The 23102-nt window shown below is 61.3% G+C and overlaps 2 protein-coding genes and 1 long non-coding RNA gene across 11 annotated transcripts in view; 2 read left to right on the plus strand and 1 right to left on the minus strand.

Moving 5' to 3' along the window:
* Positions 1-9068, plus strand: JMJD6 (jumonji domain containing 6, arginine demethylase and lysine hydroxylase). Of its 5 annotated transcripts, none has more exons than XR_011383330.1 (8): positions 1-303; positions 448-836; positions 2353-2639; positions 3173-3308; positions 3725-3818; positions 4442-4580; positions 5103-5230; positions 6154-9068. XR_011383330.1 is itself a non-coding variant. In XM_051838327.2 (8 exons), exons 1-8 carry the CDS (start codon positions 175-177, stop codon positions 6188-6190), a joined length of 1296 nt encoding a protein of 431 aa, XP_051694287.1. In that variant the 5' UTR covers positions 21-174; the 3' UTR covers positions 6191-9068. The 5 variants fall into 5 exon arrangements, 3 of the variants coding, with proteins under 3 accessions (XP_051694289.1, XP_051694287.1, XP_051694288.1); XM_051838327.2 differs by having other exon boundaries at positions 21-303; positions 3173-3270; positions 3730-3818; XR_007916294.2 differs by lacking the exon at positions 6154-9068 and having other exon boundaries at positions 5103-5462.
* Positions 5519-11913, minus strand: LOC138846005 (uncharacterized). Of its 2 annotated transcripts, XR_011383333.1 has the most exons (3): positions 10678-11913; positions 10406-10550; positions 5519-5653 (listed from the first exon to the last, which is right to left on the minus strand). It is a non-coding gene; the product is annotated as an uncharacterized lncRNA (long non-coding RNA). The 2 variants fall into 2 exon arrangements; XR_011383332.1 differs by lacking the exon at positions 5519-5653 and having other exon boundaries at positions 8697-10550.
* Positions 9845-23102, plus strand: part of MXRA7 (matrix remodeling associated 7) — a 24742-nt gene continuing 11484 nt past the window's right edge. For 2 of the 4 annotated variants that reach the window (XM_051838331.2, XM_070060252.1), the window contains exon 1: positions 9855-10154. In XM_051838331.2, the coding sequence (XP_051694291.1) occupies positions 9888-10154 (267 nt within the window). In that variant the 5' untranslated portion in view covers positions 9855-9887. Of the gene's footprint in view, positions 10155-23102 lie in introns of all 4 variants that reach the window. The other 2 variants (XM_070060253.1, XM_051838332.2) reach the window with 2 other exon arrangements.

Raw genomic sequence — 23102 nt, forward strand, 5'->3', positions numbered from 1 at the left:
GACGGCCGCCGCATGCCCAACCCGAGGCTTGGGAGGTGGCTGGGGAGTGAATATTCTGGAAGGCGACTTTAAAGGCGCTGGGCCGGGGCGAAGGGCGTTTCGGGGCGGCCGCCGGCCGAGCTGGGAGGGGGCGCGCTCAGCGGCAGGGAGCGAGGCCGCCGCGGACCCCGCAGGATGAACCACAAGAGCAAGAAGCGGATCCGCGAGGCCAAGCGGAGCGCGCGGCCGGAGCTCAAGGACTCGCTGGACTGGACCCGGCACAACTACTACGAGAGCTTCCCGCTGAGCCCGGCGGCCGTGGCGGTGAGCGGGCGAGGGGCGGGCGAGGGGTCGCGCAGGCCCGGGCAGGCGCGCGGCCCGTGCCCCGGCCGCCTCGGCCGACCCCGCGGGTGCTCGTGGGGGGCGCGTCGTGACCGGCGGGTCTCTCCGATCCCCCCCCCCCCCCAGGATAACGTGGAGCGCGCAGACGCCCTGCAGCTGTCCGTGGAGGAGTTCGTGGAGCGCTACGAGCGGCCGTACAAGCCCGTGGTGCTGCTGAACGCCCAGGAGGGCTGGTCGGCGCAGGAGAAGTGGACGCTGGAGCGCCTGAAGCGGAAGTACCGCAACCAGAAGTTCAAGTGCGGCGAGGACAACGACGGCTACTCGGTGAAGATGAAGATGAAGTACTACATCGAGTACATGGAGAGCACGCGCGACGACAGCCCGCTCTACATCTTCGACAGCAGCTACGGGGAGCACCCCAAGAGGAGGAAGCTGCTGGAGGACTACAGAGTGCCCAAGTTCTTCACCGACGACCTCTTCCAGTACGCCGGCGAGAAGCGCAGGCCGCCCTACAGGTGAGGGGCCTCGGGGGTCTAGGGCAGTCAGTCCCCGCGTGGGTCAGAGCGCTGCCACTCCGCTTCCCAGACGGCGGCCCACGGCCCAGCTGAGACCCGGGCGTGGAGTCCCAGGCCCGGCCCTGGCCCAGCTGAGACCCGGGTGTGGAGTTTCAGGCCCAGCCGAGACCCAGGTGTGGAGTTCCAGGCCCAGCTGAGACCCGGGTGTGCAGTCCCAGGCCCAGCCGAGACCCAGGTGTGGAGTCCCAGGCCCGGCCCTGGCCCAGCTGAGACCCGGGTGTGGAGTCCCAGGCCCAGCCGAGACCCAGGGTTGGAGTTCCAGGCCCAGCCGAGACCCGGGTGTGGAGTCCCAGGCCCAGCCCTGGCCCAGCCAAGACCCGGGTGTGGAGTCCCAGGCCCAGCCGAGACCCAGGTGTGGAGTTCCAGGCCCAGCTGAGACCCGGGTGTGCAGTCCCAGGCTCCAGCCTGGCCCAGCCGAGACCCGGGTGTGGAGTCCCAGGCCCAGCTGAGCCCGGGTGTGCAGTCCCAGGCTCCAGCCTTGCCCAGCTGAGACCCGGGTGTGGAGTCCCAGGCCCAGCTGAGACCCGGGTGTGGAGTCCCAGGCCCAGCTGAGACCCGGGTGTGCAGTCCCAGGCCCAGCTGAGACCCGGGTGTGCAGTCCCAGGCCCAGCTGAACCCAGTGTGGAGTTCTAGGCCCAGCCCTGGCCGTTGCAGGCACCTGGGGACTGAACCAGCAGGTGGAAGATGGCTCTCTCCGTCCTCACGCTCGCTTTGCCTTCAAGTTGATGAAAAGAAACAAACTTGCTCTAAAACGTCTCGGTGGCGGTAGCATGGGTTGGCCGCCGGCTGACCTTTTTCCAGAATAGTGAAGTGGTTCTCCCCGGGCCGTGCGGAGCTCATTTAGGGTCTTTTTTTTTTTTTTTTTTTTTTTTAAGATTTATTTTAGTTATTTGAAAGACAGTTACAGAGAAAGACAAAGAGAGGACTTCCACCCGCTGGTTCACTCCCCAGATGGCCACAACGGCTGGAGCTGAGCTGATCCAAAGCCAGGAGCTTCCTCCAGGTGTCCCACGCAGGTGCAGGGGCCCAAGGACTTGGCCATCTTCCACTGCCTTCCCAGGCCACAGTAGGGAGCTGGATGGGAAGAGGAGCGGCCAGGACTAGAACCAGCGCCCATATGAGATGCTGTGCTTCAGGCCAAGGCGTTAACCTGCTGCGCTAGAGCGCTGGCCTCGTCATTCAGGGTCTCAGGCGACGCAGACCACCTGGGCGCCAGGGTTTCTGAAACTCCCAGGCGAGTGCAGCACAGTGGATCCTCTGTGCTGGGAGGGGAGCCTTCCTGGTTAAGGTCCAGCAGGGACGTCGTGCGAGCGAGTAGGTGAACCTACCGTTTCTGTGTGTCAGTTCTGTGAAGTGAAAATGAGTAATGTACAAACAAAGCAAGAAAAAGAAACTGCTCTCCTGTGCTGTGCGCCTGGACGGGAAGTTACCCCCTTACGTCCCGCTGTTTCTGCAGGTGGTTCGTGATGGGGCCGCCGCGTTCCGGAACAGGGATCCACATTGACCCTCTGGGAACCAGCGCCTGGAACGCTTTGGTTCAGGGCCACAAGCGCTGGTGCCTGTTCCCCACGAGCACCCCCAGGGAGCTCATCAAGGTGACCCGAGAGGAGGGAGGCAACCAGCAGGATGAGGCCATCACCTGGTTCAGCATCATCTACCCCCGGACACAGCTTCCGACCTGGCCGCCCGAGTTCAAACCCCTGGAGATCCTGCAGAAGCCGGGAGAGACTGTCTTTGTGCCAGGTACAGAGGAGCTGGAAGGAGGTGCATTCTGGGTAGCAGAAGTGTCTAGAGCGAGCCCACAGCAGTGCGTGCGTGTGCTGCCTGTGAGGGAGCTGACCAATACCACTCGATAGTGCGCGTGGGCAGGGCCGGGCCCTCGGTAACCGTGTGAGGCTCGCCCTCTGCCCGCGGTGGAGCCGCGGTCCCTGCGTGTGCCTAGCCGCTGGTGCGGCACCGGCTGCAGGGAGTGCGGCGGGAGATCCCTAAACAGCTGGCACTGTGGTCGGTGAGGCGTGTTTGTTGAGTTCGGTGTCCTGGACACCGCCACCTCCTGCCTTCCAGACCGAGGGCAGAGCCCTGGATGCGCAGGCTCCTGTGAAAGGCCAGAAAGTGCACACTGGGCCGCGTGCGTCACGGCTGGGCTGCGCAGGAAAGCCGCTCGCGCCACACGGCGCATTGGCAGCCTCGGGCTGTCCCGTCCCGCGTCTTGGTGTCACATGGTGGTTCCCTGCAGCAGGCTCAGACCGTTAAACCGTTTCTCCGCTGCGTTGCAGGAGGCTGGTGGCATGTTGTCCTCAACCTCGACACCACCATTGCCATCACCCAGAATTTTGCCAGCAGCACCAACTTCCCCGTCGTGTGGCACAAGACGGTAAGAGGGAGACCAAAGTTATCGAGGAAATGGTATAGGTGAGAGACGCTTTTCTTCTTACTTCCGCTTTGTTCGATTGCTGCCCCAGAGCTGAACTGGAGAGAGTTCGCTCGGCGTTACCGAGGCCTGGGAGAAAGCTGGGGCTGCCAGGCTGCGGGAGCAGAGAGGCTGAGGCCAGGGCCGGCGCGGCGCGCGTGCCAGCCGCCAGGCGGCAGGGCGAGGCCCTGCGTGTCCATCGCAGCCCCTCGAACGTGCTCCCAGCGGGACGGCTTCTCGTTTTGGTTTTTTGTTTTCTGTTCTCAAAAGCTGGCGCTAGTGAAGGAGCCACTCGGTTGGGTTTTGTTTCGGTTATTTCCGTTTCTTACCCGGAAGCCTTACCCGTTTGAACTCTGACCTTCCTTTCTCGTGAGCGAGGTGACTGCCCTGGAGACTTAGCTCCTCTGTTTATCCACAGAACAGACACAGCACGGGCAGCGGCAGTGCCAGCCACCCCCAGCCACCCCGTGCCACTGTGTCCCAACCCTGACCTGGAGGGACCAGCTCTCGGGGTAAGAGAGGGCTTCTGGCTTGTTCACCGCTCAGCCTCCCTGCTGAGAGGGCCAGCAAGGGGGTGGCCCGGGCAGCGGAGGCCGCCGTGTGCCGCAGCTGGTCACTGCGGAGGCCCTGTCGTCCCGCAGGTCTTTGTCAGGCTCCGAGGGGAGGGCTGCCGACCCGACGTAGGACTGCAAGGTTTTTCTCTTCCAAGTGAGGGGCCCTGGCTCTTGTATGACCCCTCCTGCGTCGTGACAAACCTCGCCCTTTCTGCTCCTAGCAGTAGACTCTAACCGGACCCCACGCTGGCCGTTCAGTCCGCACTGTGGACAAGAAAGGTCACTTAAGAGCCAGCGAGAGCGGCTCAGGAGGAGGAGCTGGCTCTGGCGGCCCCGCCCCGCTGTGGCCGGAGGGCTGGCTCGTCGGGCAGGTGCCTGCGGAGCGCGGTAGCTAGCGTGTAGTTTTCCTGTCAGACAGACACGGGCAGCGTGTGAGGCTCTCGTCAGGCCTGGGTTTGCGTGTCCCCATTCTGAATGGACACGCCTGGGGTGCGTAGGTGTGAGACACAGATCTCCACTTGCAATGAGTCGAGCGTGGGCGTGGCGGCCCCCGGCACTGAGGCGGCGTCTCCTGCCCGCAGGATCCTGAAGCAGGAGCACCCTGAGCTGGCGGTGCTGGCCGACTCGGTTGACCTCCAGGAGTCCACGGGCATGGCCTCCGACTCCTCCAGCGACTCGTCCAGCTCGTCCAGCTCCAGCTCCTCGGAGTCGGACTCGGAGGTGAGGGCCGGGCGCCGAAGGCGGGGGCCGGGCGCGTGTTTTCACTTTGCTCCAAGCACTGTGGGTGCTGCCACTCCCGAGTGGTGGACTTCATCCGGGTTACAGCTCTGTGTGCGCGTGGAGCGCTAAAATGAGCATAGCGGGTCTCAGGGGTGCTGGGGGACTTAGTGAAGATCACACCACTGTGTCAAGATTCACGCTCGGATGGGTGTGGCCTCAGCCCAGGTGAGGTTAGAGGGCCCCGCCCTGAGCGGATGCCGTCCGCCTGTTGTCACTGCGCAGACGGGAAGAGTTGGATGCTGTTGCACACCGGGCTCCGTGCTGGTTGCGAGCTCCCATGGTGCGCTGTGGAGCATCCTTGGGCCCTGATTTCAGACACTCGCTTCTGGGGAGCACAGCGGCTCCACCTGGCGCCGAGCGGAGTCTGCGCAGTTAGCGAGGCGGGGCTCTCCCGAGTGGTCTGGCAGGCAGCCAGAGGTGAGCTGCAGCCGGCTGAGTCCTGTGCTTGTCCCCCGTGTCCAGTGTGAGTCGGGGTCTGAAGGCGACGGCATGATGCATCGCAGGAAGAAGAGGAGGACGTGCGGCCCGGTGGGCAACGGGGACACCACCTCCCAGGACGACTGCGTGAGCAAGGAGCGCAGCTCCTCCAGGTGAGCGCGCACGGCACCACACGGCACCGCACGGCCGGCTGCAGGGCGCGCGCACGGCAGGCGGGAGCCGGAGCACAGGGCTCCCGGAGGACAATGCGGACACTCACGGCGTCTGCTGCAGGCCTCTCTCTGCTGCCGACGAAGTAACGTGGCTCGTTTTACGCATAAAACAAGACCATGAATGGTGCCAAGGAAGCTCTTTATACTATTTAATAAAAGACGAGTGATTTTAGCTCTCTGGACACTTGGTTCCCGTGCGCACCTCCCCTCAGTGCTCTTCTGGTTGTCCTGGCCGTGTCCTGCCGGGGAAGCTGCCGCTGCTCCCGGCTGCCCGGCGCTGCTTCGGGGGCTCAGGCCGAGCTGAGCCCCAGCAGAGAGCCCAGGTGTTTCACAGAATGTCGGTGACGTGTCCAAGTCTGGTTTCTGAAATCAGATTGGATTGAAATAAGTCCAAAGTCAGACCTCAGGAGGAGAACCTATTTACAGCATCGGTCTGCCTGCTGGGCGTGTGGCAGGCCCGGAGGAAGCGAGGCCACGTCCGCTGTGTCCAGGCTCCTCGCGCCCGTGTGCTAGCTGACGTGACGAGAGGGGAGGGCTGGGACGGGAGGGGCGCCCTGAGGTCCTTTCCTGCCACAGGCGACCCACTGGCCCTGCGCACCTGCTGCTTCTCTCTCTCGTCCCTGTGTGTCCCTCTGAGTACGCAGGAGAATTTTTCAGGCTGGAACGGCCACGTGGCCACAGCCACACTTAGATTTCCCTTCTCAGGTTACTGCTGTCATTGTCAGATCTGTGTGACCCTGCACTTGCCGTGTGGCTTTGTAGGCCCCAGAAAAAGCTCCGCATGGCCTGAGCGTGGGCCCCGGGTGCTGTGGCAGCGCTGCGGCCGCTGTGCGCGTAACAGGGAGCTGTGCTTTCCTTGGCAGGATTAGGGACACCTGTGGAGGCCGGGCGCACCCCTGAGCGCAGACTCCCCCCGAGGTGGCTGTTGGCGGCCTCCCAGCTGGGTTCTCGCCTCTTCCGCTCCCACCTTCTCCTTTGCCTCCTGGACTCTGGATCTCCCCTTCTGGTCCTCGCTCCTGTCTTCGGTCAGTGCTGTGTTAACTGAGAGTAGAGTTCGAGAAGCTGAAAGCCCGGCCAGCTCCGTGAAGCCTGCGGCGAACAAGACGTTGGCTAAGAAGGTTCTGTGCGCGCTCGTTCTGAGCTGAGCCAGAGCAGAGGGCTCCGTGTCTCACTGTGTCTCACTGTGTCTGTCAGCTCACTGCTGTTGCTAGGGAGCGGCGCCGGCTGTGCACAAGCAGATGCATCGAGCGGTGAGTGGCTGACCTGCGAGGGAACCAGTCGTGTGTGAGGAGGGCCGTGAGCGCGTGCCGCCTTCCTGGATGTCGCCCGGCGTCCACAGACGGGGCAGTGCCTGGCCGCGTGCCCGGCGCCAGGGCCCGGTGCTCGGCCCCATCTCGCTCTCCCTCGTCTTTGCCCCGCGTCAGCCGCTGTGGCGCTGCAGGGATGCTGTGTGGTGGTTTGGGAGGGCAGGGGAGACGCTGGAGAGGTATTCCGCGAGTTCCTCCACAGAACAGCCAGGTGCTCTCCCAGCACGCGCCCGTAAGGAAGGGGACCCCACGACTGGGCCCGTTTCTCCCTGTGGACGTTAGTGAGTGGCCAGCAGGACGCAGAGGCTGCCGCCAGGCCCTGGAGCCATCTCCGCAGGTCACTGGTGTGGACACTGGGGGCTGTCCAGCTCTTGCCCTCCTGAGTCACCCGCTTGCCTTAATCTGTCCGTAGATTCCGCTGAATTTAAATGAAAATAAGGGGTCGTCCAGGTCACACCTTGTCACGTGCAGTCTGGGTGGGAGTGGAAGGAACGGCTCACGGTGGCCAGCAGCCAGTGGCCAGAGGGGGGCGGGGACGTCGTGCACTGTTGCCTCTCAGCACCACCTACAAACAGGTGTGACCAAGGAAGCTCGCACCTCTGGCGGGTAGGTCATCGCAGACTGGTTACCGTCCCTGACCCTGGGGCGTGTGCTCTGCTCCGGGAGACTGGTCCTGTTAGTTCGGTTTCCCGCACCTGCTGCTGGCCGAGTGTGTGCTCCCTGCCTGTCTCACCTGCTGATCGCTGCCTTTGAAGCAGGCCGGGCAGCGGCTCCCTCTGGCCCCTGGTGGCCCGAGTGTGCCTGGGTTGAATTAAGTCAAGCTCTGAATGTCGGGTACTGATACCCGAATGGTGTTCCTCCTCTGCTTTTCACAAGCCTTTTCTTGCCGTCCTTAAAAAGCTTTTTTTCTTTTCCCCAGCATTTGACCCTTTTCCCCTCAATTCCGAACCAGTCAGCTTTTCTGTAATATATTTAAGTTTGAAATAAAAAGCGAAGGCTCTTTGCCACCAGGGGGCGCCGTGGGCCAAGTTGCCAAGGGGCAGAACTTGGACTGGAACTTGGCGGCCCAGTCCTGCTGCTCCAGCGCTCTGGGCTCCTGTCTGATGAGTGGTTTCCAGGGGCCCGGGGCCTGGCCTCTGTGACTGCTCCGTCTCCCGGAAGCGTCCATGCAGCTGCTTGGCTGTGCCGCCCCCTCAGTAACCGTGGATCGTGTTTTATTCGTTGTAGGCAGGCCAGGGATTCCACAGCCCCCACCTGGCGGTGGGGGTGTGTGTGTGCGGGCAGCCAAGCAGGAGGCAGAAGGAGCAGGTGGGAAAACCAACAGAAAAACACTGGAGCAGTGACCAGGTACCGGCACCGGGCAGGAAGTAGTGTGACCAAAGTGTCCACCTGTTCAGTTAGCGCCCGTTCCCACCTGGCACGAACCACCCCCTTGGGTAGCGTCACAGTAGGAAAGTGAGGGGTGCACAAGTGACAGCCAAGCCTGCAACCAAAGAGCTGGGTCCCAGAACAGACCTGGGGCTGGTGACCACTGCTGAGGAGGAGCGGGGTGGGCCAGACTGAGTGCGGGACCCAGGTCCCCAGCACTGTGGGAGTGAGGTTTCCCCATCAGCCCTAAGAATCCAGAGCCGCACGCAGCTGCCCCAGGGTCGTTACTGGTGCTGGGACGTTTAAGGGAGAGCCGCTGAAAACGGGCGTTACCACACGTGGCTCTGTTCCTGCAGCTGCCTGCTTAGTCGTTGAAGCATGGACAAGTGTCGTAGCAGGCGCTGCCCTCGGTTCCATTTGTTGCACTAATGAGAGCCCCGATCCCTGGCCTGGAGTTGAATGGTCGTTGAACGTGCTGTGGTTCACAGGGCCAGCCGGCGTGAGTCAGCCTTATCTTATTGATGAGCCCACGGCTTGGCCGAGGTGGCCGACGTGCCGTAGGAGCAGCTGGTGCACGTGTGGTGCAAACCCACGGGGGCTCCTCAGCCTGGGTAGGGACAGACGGGGCTTGGCAGTGAGCGCAAGGGTGCCGTCTAGGAGTAGGCCTGTAGGAAGGCGGCCGTGGGTTCTAGTGTGTGTAGCATTTCGGCAAGTACGGTGTTCTGGTGTGTGTGCTGATGTTGGTGGGGTCGAGGTAGAATCTGGTGTCTCCCTGCACACTGCCTCCCCCGCCCCCCCCCCCAGCTTTTGTCTAAAGTGTTATATTGATGTGATGTTGTGAGCTCGGCCCCCCTGCCGGCGGCTCACCCTGTGTCATTGGGAGAACTGGAATCCTGGCGCCCAGTGCCCGTCTCTGCTGGGACGTAGCCCTGGCCGCCGTCCCCACGGTGACAGGCTGCAGAAGAGCTGGCGCTGTCCTGAGCACCCGTGCCTCTGCCTCCCGCTCACTGTGGGCTTCGCCGCCCGTGGGTCTGCCCTGGGCTTGGTATTTTTAACTTGGATGAAACTTGTTCATCATTTTAAATAAAGCAACTTGATTTGGAGTCGTGTTTTTTGCTTTGTTTGTCCCTTTCATTCTTACTCGTTGAAGAGTTGACAGCATATAGCTCGTTAGCAGTCCAGGACCTTTTGAAAACTGACCTTCAAACGGTGGGGACAGCGCAGGCCTGAGCACCTCGGCTGCCCCGAAGCCTGGGGGTGAGCCCACGGGAAAGGAACAGAGCCGCTCGCTCTCCAGAGGGCAGCTGGCGGTCATCCACGGACTGCCGGGGAGCCGAGCCAGGCTGGGGTCTAACCTAGGAGAATCGCGTCCAGGTCAGCGATGGTCTCGGACGCCAGAACTTTCCAGAACAGTACCAGGCGCTTCCTAAGTAAAACCTGGAGCCCTGCTTTTTGGTTTGTTTCTTAAGCGCCAGACCTGGCGCTGGTGGGGCGGGACGTGGCGTGGGGGGGCACACTGAGCTCGCAAACCGGTCCCACCCAGTTACCCAAGGAAGAGCCAGGAGGGGAGACTGGCTGGCCGAGAAGGCTGCCGGCTGTTTGGCCTGGGGTTCCGAGCTGCTCCTGGGGACAGCGCTGTCGCTGGCTAGAAAATGGCAGAGGGGAAGGCCTGGGCTTCAGGACCAGTTTCGTGGTCCTGCAGGGCAGTGGCCGCTGTGCCTCCACAGTACGTCCATGCCCGCTGAGCTGATGCCAGCCGAAGCCCAGGCCCGGGCTAGTTCCCAAGGGGTCCCCAGCCTCCGAATTCCCCCAACCCCAGGGCCAAGGGGGCGAGGCCGGAGCGGAGGCTCCGCCCCGGGGCGGGGCGCGGCAGCGGCCTCCCGCGGGGTCCCGGCGGGCGGGCACTCGGCGGCCGCGGCGCGATGGAGGCGCCGGCCGAGCTGCTGGCGGCGCTGCCCGCGCTGGCCACCGCGCTGGCGCTGCTGCTCGCCTGGCTGCTGGTGCGGCGCGGAGGGGCGGCGGCGAGCCCGGACCCCGCGCCCCCGGCCCAGCCCAGCGCAGCCCCTTCCGAAGCCCCGCCCGGGCCCTGCGCCCCAGAGCCGGCGGCCGCGCCCGCGGGGCCGGAGGAGCCCGTGGAGCCCGCGGCGGCGCCGGCCCAGGCGGAGGAGCAGGCGGCCGAGGCGAGGCAGGTACGCACCGGGCCCTTCCGCGGCGCCCCCATCCCCAAGGGGCCAGACGCCGGATCCCAGCGTCCAGGCCGGGTCGCCCCAGGAAAGGGGGGGCTGGGGGGAGCAGGGCGCGCGGGCGGTAGGAAGCGCAGGTCCCGCAGTGTCGCCGGCCAGTTTGCTGGGCTTTTCCCTTCTTTGCCTGGCCCGGAGCCCGCCCTGCCCGGCCTGGCGTCAGGGGTTGGAGATCTGGCTCCACACCCACCCGGGCCCACCTTCGCGCATCCGCGTGCCGTGGACCGGGCGGGGAGCAGGGGGAGAGCTGTTCCGGCAGTTTGAGATCCAGATTCCAGAGTTGGTGCCGGCTTCTGTGAGGCCCAAAGGATGGGTCGCTTCTGTCATTGTCTGGGCCTTAACGGGCTGCGGGGGTGGGGGGGTGCGGGTTAGCCTCACCTGCTCCCAGGGACAAAGTCCTCTTGCCGCCCAGCTGGGCACCCCCGTGCCGGTCCCCCCGGCCCCTGCCCCAGGCCGTCAGCTTGGCCCTGACCTCACTGCCTTATCTCCGGACATCCGCCGGGCTCTCTTCCTGCTGGCCGGTGCACCGTCTGATGGGCCTGTCTGGGTTGGCTCCTGGGCTCCCTTTTCAGGTGAGGGGGGTGGGAGCCGGGAGACCACTGCTGGCCTGCAGGTGCCCCCTCTGCCCTCGGTGGACACAGTGGTTTGCACTGGAGGACGCCATGGGGGAGGGGCGGAATCCGGGCCCAGAGGCCTCTCTCTGCTGGGTGTGCCAGAGCCCTAGGGCAGGGGCTGGAGCTTTGACAAGTGGGTGATGAATTGCATGGTGGGAGAGGATTCTAATCAGCTGTGAGTGTGGCTGTGCCTCCCGAGCTTGGGGAGGACACGACAGACGAGCTGATGATGCCCTGGGCTCGTGCCCGTGCTTGGGGTTCCTGTCTCTGGGACCGGGAGGCATCGGCACGCCCAGCTCTGTCGTTTACACGCTGGCCTTGTGTCACTTGGCGGCCACACTCAGAAACGTCAAATCCCTAGGGGAAGAACTTTGCGCACGCCCTGGCGTCCGTGGTGCCGCTTCTGTGGGGGCCCGTGTGCCGTTTGGAGAAGGCTCAGGAGTTCACGGCCCAGGCCGGCCCGCCAAGGCTGTGGCTTGTCCCTGCACACCACCCCGTCCTGAGCGAGTGCCCCTCGGGAGAACCCTGTCCGTCAGTCCTGCACTGGGGCGCTTGTCCCTCCTCTTAGGGCTGGCAAGCCCCCTGCCCACCCCCACAACTCCTGCGGGCGCACTCGACTGCAGAAGCCCTGCGCGGGGGCTTGGGGAATACAGATGGCATCACGCCCTCCCTGCCCTTCCCGGGGGTGACTTAACCAGAGAAGGAGCTGCCGAAGCATTCTCTCGAAATAGACCTGGGCATCTTCAAGAGCTTCCGGCACTTCCTTCCGCCGACGACCACGGTGTGGAGGGTTACAGGAAGAAGGCACCCTGGGGAGAGTAACTCAAGCGAGCCTTGGGAAGCCTGGGTGACGCCCCAGCCAGCCCCCTTCGCGCAGGGAGAGAGGCGGGAGAGAGGAGGCGGGCGACCCGCCTGCTCTCGGCCGCTGGAGTCAGGGCCTGGAGCGGTAGCTCATCTCCCTCCCTCCCTGTGTTCCATTAAGGGCCCCTCTTCTCAGCCAGGCCAGGCGTCTGGGGCAGCTGCTGCCTGTGACTCACAGGCCCGTGGCTGAGAGGATCAGGAGCCCGGGCAGGCACCCTCCAGCCGCCGCTGTGGAGCGTGGGGGAAGAGGCCCACCCCGCTGGGCCCCTGCGCGGCCAAGGACAAGGTGGCGGGGGGGGGGGGAGGCCCTGGGCTGGGGATGAGGTCCACCAGCCTGAGGCTGCGGAGCGAGGGCTCCTCCCCTGTCCAGGGCAGCGCTGGCCGAGTCAGAGGAGGGGGCAGGGACATTACATCACCAGAGCCTCTTTCCACGGCCCCCACGGTGATGGGTGGGGGTCGGCTGTGGAGGAAGCCCCCCAGGCACACCCCACCCATGGAGAATTGTCAGGGACAAGAGCTGGTCCCCTCCCGGAAGTACTTGTAGAGGATCACCAGGCCGACCCTGCATCGTAGGGGGCCCGGCCAGGGGTCCTAGCGGAGGGTCGAGGGTCACCAGCAGTGCTCTGTGCCAGAACTCAGCTGTCTTGGCGCTTGGATCCTAGCTCCTTCCAGCACCAGGGAGGGAGCCTCACAGGGCAGCTGGCCAACATCCCAGACACACAGGAGCAGGGCACGGGCACCACGTGACACTTGAAGCCAGCCTTGGTCCTCGGCTGAATTCTCGATTGTATTTTTTTTAAAGGTTGATTTATTTATGTATTTGAAAGGCAGATGGACAGAGAGGGAGAGAGATTTTTCCAACCTCTGGTTCACTCCTCTAATGGCCCCAACAGCTGGGGCTGGGCCAGGCCCAGGGCCAACCCAGGAGTCAGGAACTCCATTCAGGTCTCCCATGGGAGTGGCAGGGTCCCAAGTGCTTTGGCCCTCATCCGCTGCTTTTCCAGACGTCATAATGGGGAGCTGGATTGGAAGCGGAGCAGCCAGGACTCAAACCAGCACTCCCCTGTAGGATGCCAGTGTCCCGAGGGGCAGCTTAATTAACCTGCCGCCACAGTGCTACCCCTGCCCCATGGTTGGACTTCGGACCGTGGGTGGGGGTGCAGAGCCGTCAGGTCATTTTGGAGGTAATGGGGATATGTTTTAAAGGAATAGTGTCTTGAGCCGGCGCCGTGGCTCAATAGGCTAATCCTCCACCTTGCGGCGCCGGCACACCGGGTTCTAGTCCCGGTTGGGGCGCCGGATTCTGTCCCGGTTGCCCCTCTTCCAGGCCAGCTCTCTGCTATGGCCAGGGAGTGCAGTGGAGGATGGCCCAGGTGCTTGGGCCCTGCACCCCATGGGAGACCAGGAAAAGCACCTGGATCCTGGCTCCTGCCATCGGATCAGCGCGGTGCGCCGGCTGCAGCGGCGGCCATTGGAGGGTGAACCAACGGCAAAGGAAGACCTTTCTCTCTCTGTCTCTCTCTCTCACTGTCCACTCTGCCTGTCAAAAAAAAAAAATAATAAAAAAATAAAGGAATAGTGTCTCGGACGGTTTTATTGGATCAACACGGGATTTGGGGGGCATGATCCTGGCACCGTGGTTATGTAAGAAACCGTCCTCATCCTCTGGAGGGAGCATCCTGGAACGTGTGGGGGTGGCGTGCTGTGGGCCCAGCAGATGCACATGTGCAGACCGTGTGTGTGCGTGGACAGAAGACAAAGGTGGCAGGGGGTTCACCGTTGGTTTAGCCAGGTGAAGGGAGTACACGTGTTCACTGTATTGTTCTTCCCAGCTTTCTGGAGCTTTGAGATTTTTGAAAATTATTATTTATGTTATTTGAAAGGCAGAGTTACTAAGGGGGAGAGATACAGAGACAAAAGAGATCCTCCATCCCCTGGTTCACTCCCAAATGGCTGCAATGGCCGGGGCTGAGCCAGGTCGGAGCCAGGAGCCAGAGCTTCTCCCAGGTCTCCTGCACGGGTGCAGGGCCCAAGCGCTTGTTCCATCTTCCTCTGCTTTCCCAGGCAAACAGGGAACTGGATAGGAAGTGGAACAGCTTCTCGAACCGGGACCCATCTGGGATGCCGGCTCTACCCGCTATGCCAAGGCTGGCCCAGGGATTTTCTCAAAATCCAGTGGGGGGGGGGGGGGCAGCGCTGTGGCGTAGCAGATAAAGCCGCTGTCTGCGGTGCTGGCATCCCATATGGTTCGAGTCCCAGCTGCTCCACTTCTGATCCAGCTCTCTGCTGTGGCCTGGGAAAGCAGTGGAAGATGGCCCGAGTCCTTGGGCCCCTGCACCTGCGTGGAGACCTGGAAGAAGCTCCTGGCTGCAGATTGGTGCAGCTTCAGCTGTTGCAACCAACTGGGGAGTGAACCAGCGGATGGAAGACCTCTCTCTCTCTCTCTCTCTCTCTCTCTCTCTCTCTGCCTTTTCTCTCTCTGTGTAACTCTGACTTTCAAATAAATAAATAAATCTTAAAAAAAAAAAAAAACGTGCTGGAGACAAGAAACCTTGAAGGGGACTTCCCAATGGGGCTTGGTTTTTCAGGCCGACTGGGCTGCTCAGCCTCCGTCTGTGCTCAGTGGGCAGCTCGGCCCTGGGCACCCCTGCAGCTTCCTGCTGTGCCATCCACCCCGAGCCCCCTCCCTGCCCTGCCCTGTGGACACAGGTGTGCTCCTGGAAGTGGCAGAGATCCTGGCTGCCCGAGCCATCGGGCAGTGAGCCCCTTCCCCATCCTCTGTCCTTGAAGCCAGGGAGTGGAGGGCCACCTGCGTCTTCAGCAGTGGTCCATGTCACTCTGGGGTCCTGCTGCTCACCAGCCAAGGGCTGATTAGACTGGGGAAGCCACGACCACGGTGTGGGCGGATTCGGCTTGCTGCCGAGGGCTCTGTCCTTGGTTCGCCCAGGCAGCCCTGGAGGAAGCCGCCTCTTACAGGCAGCGATGCCATCACAGCCCCGGGACCTCACCTAACCCCAGATACCGCTCTGGCCTCCAAACGCCCTGGCGCTGGAGCCTCAGCGTATAAGTTCTGGGGGTGGGTGGGGGGGTACGAACCTTCCACTCCTAACAGGCCTAGTGATTTGCTGAGGGAAAACTGGAAATAATGCAGCTGTCCATTAATTAGGCCATTGGATGAATCAGCCAACCGGCATGAAAAGAGTAAAGGAACGAACAGAAGGCAAAATGAGAACCGCGTGCCCACAGCAGCTGAGGAGGGCCGTGAACGTGCCCGGAGGTTCAAGGGGCCGTTTTGTGATATTGTTTCAGCTCCCAATTTAATTTTTTCCATCTAAGAAGGAAGCTCAGGGATTTTCCCAATGACTCAACTTTGTTCTTTTTTTGGAAACAGAGTCTTGGCTGTACACAGAACATGCAGCTGCCAGTTAAACTTTCTACTTAGCAAGAAGTACTACAGCTTCAAAGAACAGGTGCAGCAGGGCTGGTGGTGTGGCGCAGGGGGTGAAGCCGCCACCTGGGACATCAGCATCCCATAGGGAGCACCTGTTCTGGGTCCCGGCTGCTCCACTTCCATCCAGCTCCCTACTGTGGCCTGGGAAAGCAGTGGAGGACGGCCCAAGTGCCTGGGCCCCTGCACCCACGTGGGAGACCCAGATGGAGCTCCTGAATCCTGGCTATTGTGGCCATCCGGGGAGTGAACCAGCGGATGGAAAATCTCTCTGTGCAACTCTGCCTTTCAAATAAATAAATAAATCTTTAAACAAATCTTTATTTTTTTTTTATTTATTTATTTTTTGGACAGGCAGAGTGGATAGTGAGAGAGACAGAGAGAAAGGTCTTCCTTTTGCGGTTGGTTCACCCTCCAATGGCCGCCACGGCCGGCGCGCTGTGGCCGGCGCACCGCGCTGATCCGAAGCCAGGAGCCAGGTAATCATCCTGGTCTCCCATGGGGTGCAGGGCCCAAGCACCTGGGCCATCCTCCACTGCACTCCCTGGCCACAGCAGAGAGCTGGCCTGGAAGAGGGGCAACCGGGACAGAATCCGGTGCCCCAACCAGGACTAGAACCTGGTGTGCCGGCGCCGCAAGGCGGAGGATTAGCCCAGTGAGCCGCGGCGCCGGCCTAAATAAATCTTTAAATAAATAAATGTGTTCCCAGGCACGTTAGCAGGGATCTGGATCCAAAGTGGAGCATTCGGGGCTCAGATTGGTGCTCCTGCGGGATGCTGGGGTTGCAGGCAGAGGCTTAACCCCCAGGCTGCACTTGTCTGGCCCTCGAGGCAGCCTGGCCTGTGACCGAGACAGCCTGGGCCTGTGACCGAGACAGCCTGGCCTGTGACTGAGACAGCCTGGCCTGTGACCGAGGCAGCCTGGCCTGTGACCGAGACAGCCTGGGCCTGTTCTCAGCAGGGACCTCATTCTGTGACTTGGTGTTGTAGTCGCTGTGCCCTCATCTCCTGGGGATGTTGCAACCCTCCCCCTCCACGGACACCTGAGAGTACAGATAGTAGTCAAGTCTATTAAGCTGTTTTTTTCCTGTACATGCCTATGATAAGGGTTGGTTTCGCAGGAGGAGACTAACAGCAATAACTGATACAGGAGAATAATTGATCAACATACCGTAATAAAGTTATTTAAAAAGATAGGAATTGTTCGTTTCCGGAATTTGCACCCCAGTTGACTGTGGGTAACCGAAACCACAGATGAGCAAGGGGCTACTGGTCAGACCCCCGTGAATCGCAGGACAAGGAAATAGCCCCAGCTGGGGTCTGCAGTGACCCCTGCCCTGGGGCCCCTCTGCTGTCGGAAGCTCCTCCACCCCAGGCCTCCTTGAGGAGTGAAGAGCCGGCCGCCTGTCCTCTGCTCCCGCATGTCTGGCTGGCGTGGTCACCGCCACCCAGCCTGCTTCTGCCCGACAACATGATTTTGTATTCTCTGCCCCGCTTAGTGTCTGTTTTTTGCCAAGCCCCTGCCTGTCTTCCCGTCCCGAAGGGTAGAGACGAATTCAGCTCCTTCCCCGGGGACATGGGGGGCTGCCCCCGGGTGGTGTCCTCTGGGGGCAGCAGGGTGGTTTTCTGAAGCCGTTGAAGTCCTCCAAATCCTCTCTGTAGGAACATTGCCAGAAACGGTTAATCTGATAGGATTGAATCTGGGGAGCTGAGAGTTTGTTTAGGGCTGTGGATGCGTCCTTGGCGGGGACCCGAGGCCAGAGCCCAGGATCTGAGCTCCGTGTCTGTGTGGGGGTGGGCTGTGCTGCTGGCCCTGGCCTCCCCCTCTCCCTCCCTGTCACCCCCTCCATGACTCGGTGGCTTCCCCAAGCCCTGTCTTTGCTCTTGCTGGAAGCGTTCCTGCCCACAGCGGCAGCCAAAAGGCTGCTGGCCATGGATGCCACGGCCACCTGCCCCGGCCCCAGCCTCTCCCACTCCAGGACGCAGCGCCCAGCCCGCGCCCGGAGCCCCCCACCCCCACACCCCAACGCCAGCTGCCTGCGTGGTGAGCGCTGCCTCAGGTTCCTGCGTCTGCCCCAGAGTCGCCCTGGGCACTTGCGGGCTCCTCCTTCCCCGTCTTGCGGGCTCCTCCGGGCCAGACCCCCACCTCAGCCCCTGCCCTCCCTGCCCCACCCCCCTTGGGTCTCTGGGTGCTGCCGCTGCACTCAGTGCATTCCGGACCCTCACCGCAGCCCCTCCACGACTCAGCCTCGCTCCCACCCCGCCACAGGGGCCTCCCCCTTGCTTCTCCGGGTTGTTCCTCCTCACCCCACCTGTCTCTGGTCCCCACAGCCTCAGCTGGCGGACCCACCCCACCCTGTCCCCATCCCGCCCGCCCCCGCGTGCACCGGCCTCTTTGGCTTTCTTCAAGGCACTTAATCCCGCCTGAGGTCATCTTTTATTCTGGTGTGTCGCTCCCCCTCTTCGTGGAGGAGCAACACTGAACCCTGCGCTGTTCTTTCGTCTGCTCGGCCCTCCCCGGGTTTGCTGCTGGTTCTTCCCGGGTTGGCTACTATCCCTTCCACCTCCGTGGAAGGGCAGTTCCCCCTGGCCGCATTCCCCACTTCCGCAGGGGAGCGGCACACCGCCGGCCGGGTCTCTCGGGGGCTGCACGGGTTCCCTTAGATGTTCCCCATAGATGTTCCCGGTGCATGCCGTCTCTCTCCTCCTTTATAGTCCTCCTCCGCCAATCCCAACTCGGCTGAGTACGCTGCTCTCCAATCAGGAGCAAGTCCTACAGTTAATTGGTTGAACTGGAGGCAGCTGTGCGGAAGCTGTTTACTTCTCTCCCAGCGCCACATTGTGGGAGAGCAGATGCATAGAATAAGTCCTAATTAGTCTAGTCCGGATTGCTCCCCACAGATCCCCCTTTCTTTTTATTTTTTAGCGTTGATACGCGCCTGTCCTCGGTGTCCCGCAGCACACACTCTGCTGTACTTGCTAGAGTTGCCACAGGCTCTTACAAGTCCTATCCATCAGGCAAACCGAATCCGGGTCCTCTCTTCGCCATGTTGTGAGGAGGTTTTTAGGCGCTGATGCGTGCCTGTGTTCGGTGCCCTGCAGCGCATGCTCTGCTCTGCTAGAACTGCCTGCAGGTGTTTACAAAACCTATCAGGCAAACCGAATCCAAGCCTTCTCATTGCCGTATTGTGGGGGAGACTTATTAGTGTTGGTTCGTGCCTATCTTCGGTGACCTGCAGCTCATACTCTGGTCGAGCTTTGCTGGCGCTTACCGCCTTAAATCAGGCAGACCGAATCCAAGCTTAATATTGTTGTATTGTGGGGAAGCCTTACTGATGTTAATTCGTGCCTGTCTTCGGTGACCTGTGGCGCATAAGCTGCTAGCTGCCCGCAGGTGCTCATCGCCTCACTTGATTAGGCAGACCGAATCCAAGCCTTCTAATTGGCATGTTGAGGGGAGGCCTTATTTTTCTCTATTTCTCTATCTCCGGGCATTCCTACCTCTCCCATTTCACTTCTATCTTCCAGCATTCCCATTTCTCTTTTACTTCACTTCCAAACTTCTGTTTCTCTTATCCCTGCGGCTTTCCGGCACCTCGCCCCGCCGGCAGGTTCCCGGCTCTGCGCCGCTTCAGCCCGCGCGCCTCTCTCATCTGCGCAGCTTCCCGGCTTTGCGCGGCTCGGCTTTGCGCGCTCCGCGGTCTCCACGCTTAACCCTTTCGCGTCTGAACCACGGCCTACGCCAGCGTTCCCTATCTATTCACGCCCCGTGCTCTCTCTGCACGCGGCGGCTTCCGCGAGTAACACAGCGTAGCTTGCGTCTCCGCCACTAGGATTCAATCTAAGTTCCCCGGGCTAGCCTGGCGAATTCAACCCAGCGTACGTCTCCGCCCCACGATTTGGCTTCCCGTCCTTTGCTCCCCGGGCTAATCAGACGGATCCCAATCTGGCTTGCGTCTCAGCTTCTGGTTTTAACTTTTCGCCCCCTATTCCCGGGCTAACTTGAGAACCCCAAAGTGGCTTTCGTCTCCGCCTCGGCCTGCCCCCCGCGGCTTCAATTTCCCTAACATTTTTCTCTACCCGGTATGTTTCCCCAAACTTTCCTCCAACGATATTCCTCCCTCATTTCTCCTGGCCTCTCCCCACAGTCCGCGTCCGAGTCTGTTTGTTCTAGCTTTCACTTTCGCTTTCGACCTTAGAGATTTCTCCCAGCTTCCCCCCGTAGTCCGTATCCGAGTCTATGCCTAGGCTTTCAATAGCTTCTTCCGGCACCTTTTTCGTCCGGCTTTTCCCTAGGCTGTTTGCTAGTCTCTCTCTCCGATATTTTCCCAATTCTTCCCGTTTCTTCCCTCCTAAGTTTGCTATCCGTCCTAGGTTTCCTATCCGAGTCAGGTTTCCTATCCGTCCTAGGTTTTCTATCCGAGTCACGGCACCATTATGTCGCTCCCCCTCTTCGTGGAGGAGCAACACTGAACCCTGCGCTGTTCTTTCGTCTGCTCGGCCCTCCCCGGGTTTGCTGCTGGTTCTTCCCGGGTTGGCTACTATCCCTTCCACCTCCGTGGAAGGGCAGTTCCCCCTGGCCGCATTCCCCACTTCCGCAGGGGAGCGGCACACCGCCGGCCGGGTCTCTCGGGGGCTGCACGGGTTCCCTTAGATGTTCCCCATAGATGTTCCCGGTGCATGCCGTCTCTCTCCTCCTTTATAGTCCTCCTCCGCCAATCCCAACTCGGCTGAGTACGCTGCTCTCCAATCAGGAGCAAGTCCTACAGTTAATTGGTTGAACTGGAGGCAGCTGTGCGGAAGCTGTTTACTTCTCTCCCAGCGCCACATTGTGGGAGAGCAGATGCATAGAATAAGTCCTAATTAGTCTAGTCCGGATTGCTCCCCACACTGGTGTGCATTGTCTGCCGCACTGGCACGTCCGCTGCTGGGAAGGGGCCCTGCCTGTCACCCCCCTCCCCCACCCCGCCCAGGCTCCTCTGACAGGCCCAGCGCTCGGCCGACCGGAGCCCAGTAGGTGCTAGAGAATGAGTTGGAAGAAGCCGCAGTGACCACAGCGCCTGCCCTGTCTCGTGTCTCTCCCTGCCCCTAGGCCACCCACTGGCCCGCAGTCTTTGTCTGGCGCCGGCGGTGCGCCGCACCCCAGGTAGAGTTCAGAGATGGAATAACCCACGGCTGATCCAGGGCTTGTTTTGGTTTTTTGTTTTAAGATTTATTTTATTCATTTGGAAGGCAGAGTTACAGAGAAAGAGAGAGAGAGAGATCTTCCATCTGCTGGCTCACTCCCCAAATGGCCACGATGGCCAGGGCTGGGCCAAGCCGGAGCCAGGAGCCAGGAACTGCATCCGGGTCTCCCACGGTGGGTGCAGGGACCCAAGCACTTGGGCCGTCTTCTGCTGTCTTCCCTGGTGCATAAGGAGGGGGTGGGATTGGAAGAAGCATAGTCGGGTTTCAAACTGGCGCTCCGATGATACGGGTGTGGGTGTCCCAAGAGGTGGCTTAACCCACTGTGCCACGACACCAGCCCCTCATCTCTTCTGTGTGTCCCTGTGCGGCCACGTGGCCCCTGCTGGGCCAGCAGTTCCTGGAGTCGGGCCACCCCAGCGGGCTCCTTTTCACTGTCACCACTTTAAGGACCCAGTCTCAAATTGCAGCTGGGTGTGGGGCTTTGGCACAGGAAGGGGTTGGGGACACAATTGAGCCCTGACCCCTGGTGCCATGTGATGTTCTCGGGACCCAGGGCACGTGGGACTCCGCAGGGGTGGCCCTGCAGGAGGTCTGTGGCCTGCACTCTGAGCCCTGTCGCCTTCAAGGCCCTGGAATGAACCTGCTCCTGGCTGTGTGCTTTGCTGGGTCCATGCGACCCCCAAGAGTGGCCCTGCAGGGGCGGGGGCGGGAAGCACAGCCACCTGGGGGCAGAGGGACTCAGACCACCAGGGCTGAGGCCAATGGCCTCCCAGTTCAGCCCTCGAGGCCTGGCCTGGGCTCCAGCCTCTTCCCAGGTATCCTCCTGCCTCTTGCCTCGCCCCCTCCAATGCCCCCCACTGATGGCTCCGGAGTGCAGCTCTCATCCTGTTGCCTCCCTACCTACCGGCCCGCACCTGCTGTGGCCCTCACCTGGGCTGCAGGCCTCGCCCCACCCCCCCACCTTCGATGACGTTTTTGGGCACTTAGGCCTGCCTCCATACTGTCTGGGGTGAGGCTGTCGCACCCCCAGCCTCCAAGCCTTTTGCCTGGCTGTGCCCTCCTGCGACCGCCTGGTACACCCAGCTCACACCCTGCCAAGGGCATCGCCGCCTCCCTCCCTCGGACCCAGCCCGGCCCCCATCCCTTGCTCTGACGAATCACACGGGCCTGAAACCTGGGTCTAAGACTGCACGTGTAGGGGCTGGCGGGGTGGCATAGCCAGTGAAGCCGCCGCCTGAGATGTGGCATCCCGTATGGCTGCCAGTCGAGTCCCAGCTGTTCCGCTTCTGGTCCAGCTCCCTGCTAATGCGCCTGGGAGAGCAGTAGAAGATGGCCCAAGCACCTGGGCCCCTGCACCCGTGTGGGAGACCCGGAAGAAGCTCCTGGCTCCTGGCTTTGGTCTGGCCCAGCCCTGGCTGTTGTGACTGGGGAGTGAACCAGCAGAGGGAAGACCTCTCTCTCTGTCTCTCCCTCTCTCTGTAGAACTCTGAGTTTCAAATAAAAATAAATAAATCTTTTTAAAAAATAGGGAGAGAGAGAGACACCAGTTAAAAGGAAAAACCAGCTGCTTCCCGGGTGCTCAAGGACACTGTACAGGGCATTGCACTCCATGGGAAACAGTCTTGTCTCACACTGCCAAGCCCTGGGCACAGATGTCCTGCAACTCAGCCCTCCCCACAGCCAGGAGCCTAGAACTCCATCCAGGTGTCCCACGTGGGTGCAGGGGCCCAAGCACTCGGGCCATCTTCCCATGCTTTCTCAGATGCATTAGCAGGGAGCTGGATTGGAAGCGGAGCAGCCTGCACTCCAGTCGGCGTCCATATAGGATGCTGGCATTGCAGGCGGTGGCTTTATCTACTATACCACAACGCCAGCCAGCCCCCAGAAGAAAACTTTAAAACACCTGCCAGTCTCACTGTTCCAAGACACCATAGCATTTTTTAGAATGTATTTAGTGCGTGCGTTCCACGCACGTGGTTAGAAGACACAAATCAGAGTGGGCAGCGAGGATGGGGAGGCGGTCACTGCTGCGTTTCCTGGGAGTCCATCCACAGGCTTCTTCTTTTTTTTTTTTAGAGATTTATTTCATTTATTTGACAGAGTTACAGAGAGAGGTCTTCCATCCTCTGGCTTACTCCCCAAATGGCCACAACAGCCGAGCTGCACCAATCCGAAGCCAGGAGCTTCTTCCAGGTCTCCCACGCGGGTGCAGGGGCCCAAGGACTTGGCCATCTTCTACGGCTTTCCCAGGCCATAGCAGAGAGCTGGATGGGAAGTGCAGCAGCCGGGACTCGAACCGACACCCACACAGGGATGCCGGCGCTGCAGGCCAGGGCTTTAACCCACTGTGCCACAGCACCGGCCCCTCCACAGACTTCTGCTCTGTGCCTGTGAGCCTGCGTGTGTGCGTCTTCTTTCACTGACTGACAGGCAGGTGTACAGCCACGCCCCCTTGGCAGTGCTGGGCGCTGCGTGGGAGACGCGTGCTGAGACGTCCCAGGAGTGGGTGTTCTGGTGCGCAGGTGAACGAGCAGGGTTCTTGTCTTCGCGCAAGAAAGAATTCAGGCGTGAGACAGAGGGTAGTGGGAGGTAAAATAGCAAGGTTTATTAGGGCCGGGACATCCATAAGGATGGATGGGCACCTCTCCAGACAGGACCTGGGAAAGAGTGACGGGGGAGGGGGTGGGAGGGGGGGAACAAGGTTACATGATTGAGTGGAGAGATCACACCTGGCCAGGCAGGCGGGCGGGCAGCTCAGCAGAGAGGCACAGGGCTGAGCGCAGATGTA

The sequence above is a fragment of the Oryctolagus cuniculus genome, chromosome 17 (assembly GCF_964237555.1).
Source record: "Oryctolagus cuniculus chromosome 17, mOryCun1.1, whole genome shotgun sequence".
Lineage (NCBI taxonomy): Eukaryota > Metazoa > Chordata > Mammalia > Lagomorpha > Leporidae > Oryctolagus > Oryctolagus cuniculus.

Bases quoted from the DNA above. Each gene is read 5' to 3' on its own strand.
- JMJD6 (XM_051838327.2), top strand. From the start codon at position 175: ATGAACCACAAGAGCAAGAAGCGGATCCGCGAGGCCAAGCGGAGCGCG. The intron at 304-447 runs GTGAGCGGGCGA...CCCCCCCCCCAG, and splicing joins TGAGCCCGGCGGCCGTGGCG to GATAACGTGGAGCGCGCAGA. The intron at 4,581-5,102 runs GTGAGGGCCGGG...CCCCGTGTCCAG, and splicing joins CCTCGGAGTCGGACTCGGAG to TGTGAGTCGGGGTCTGAAGG.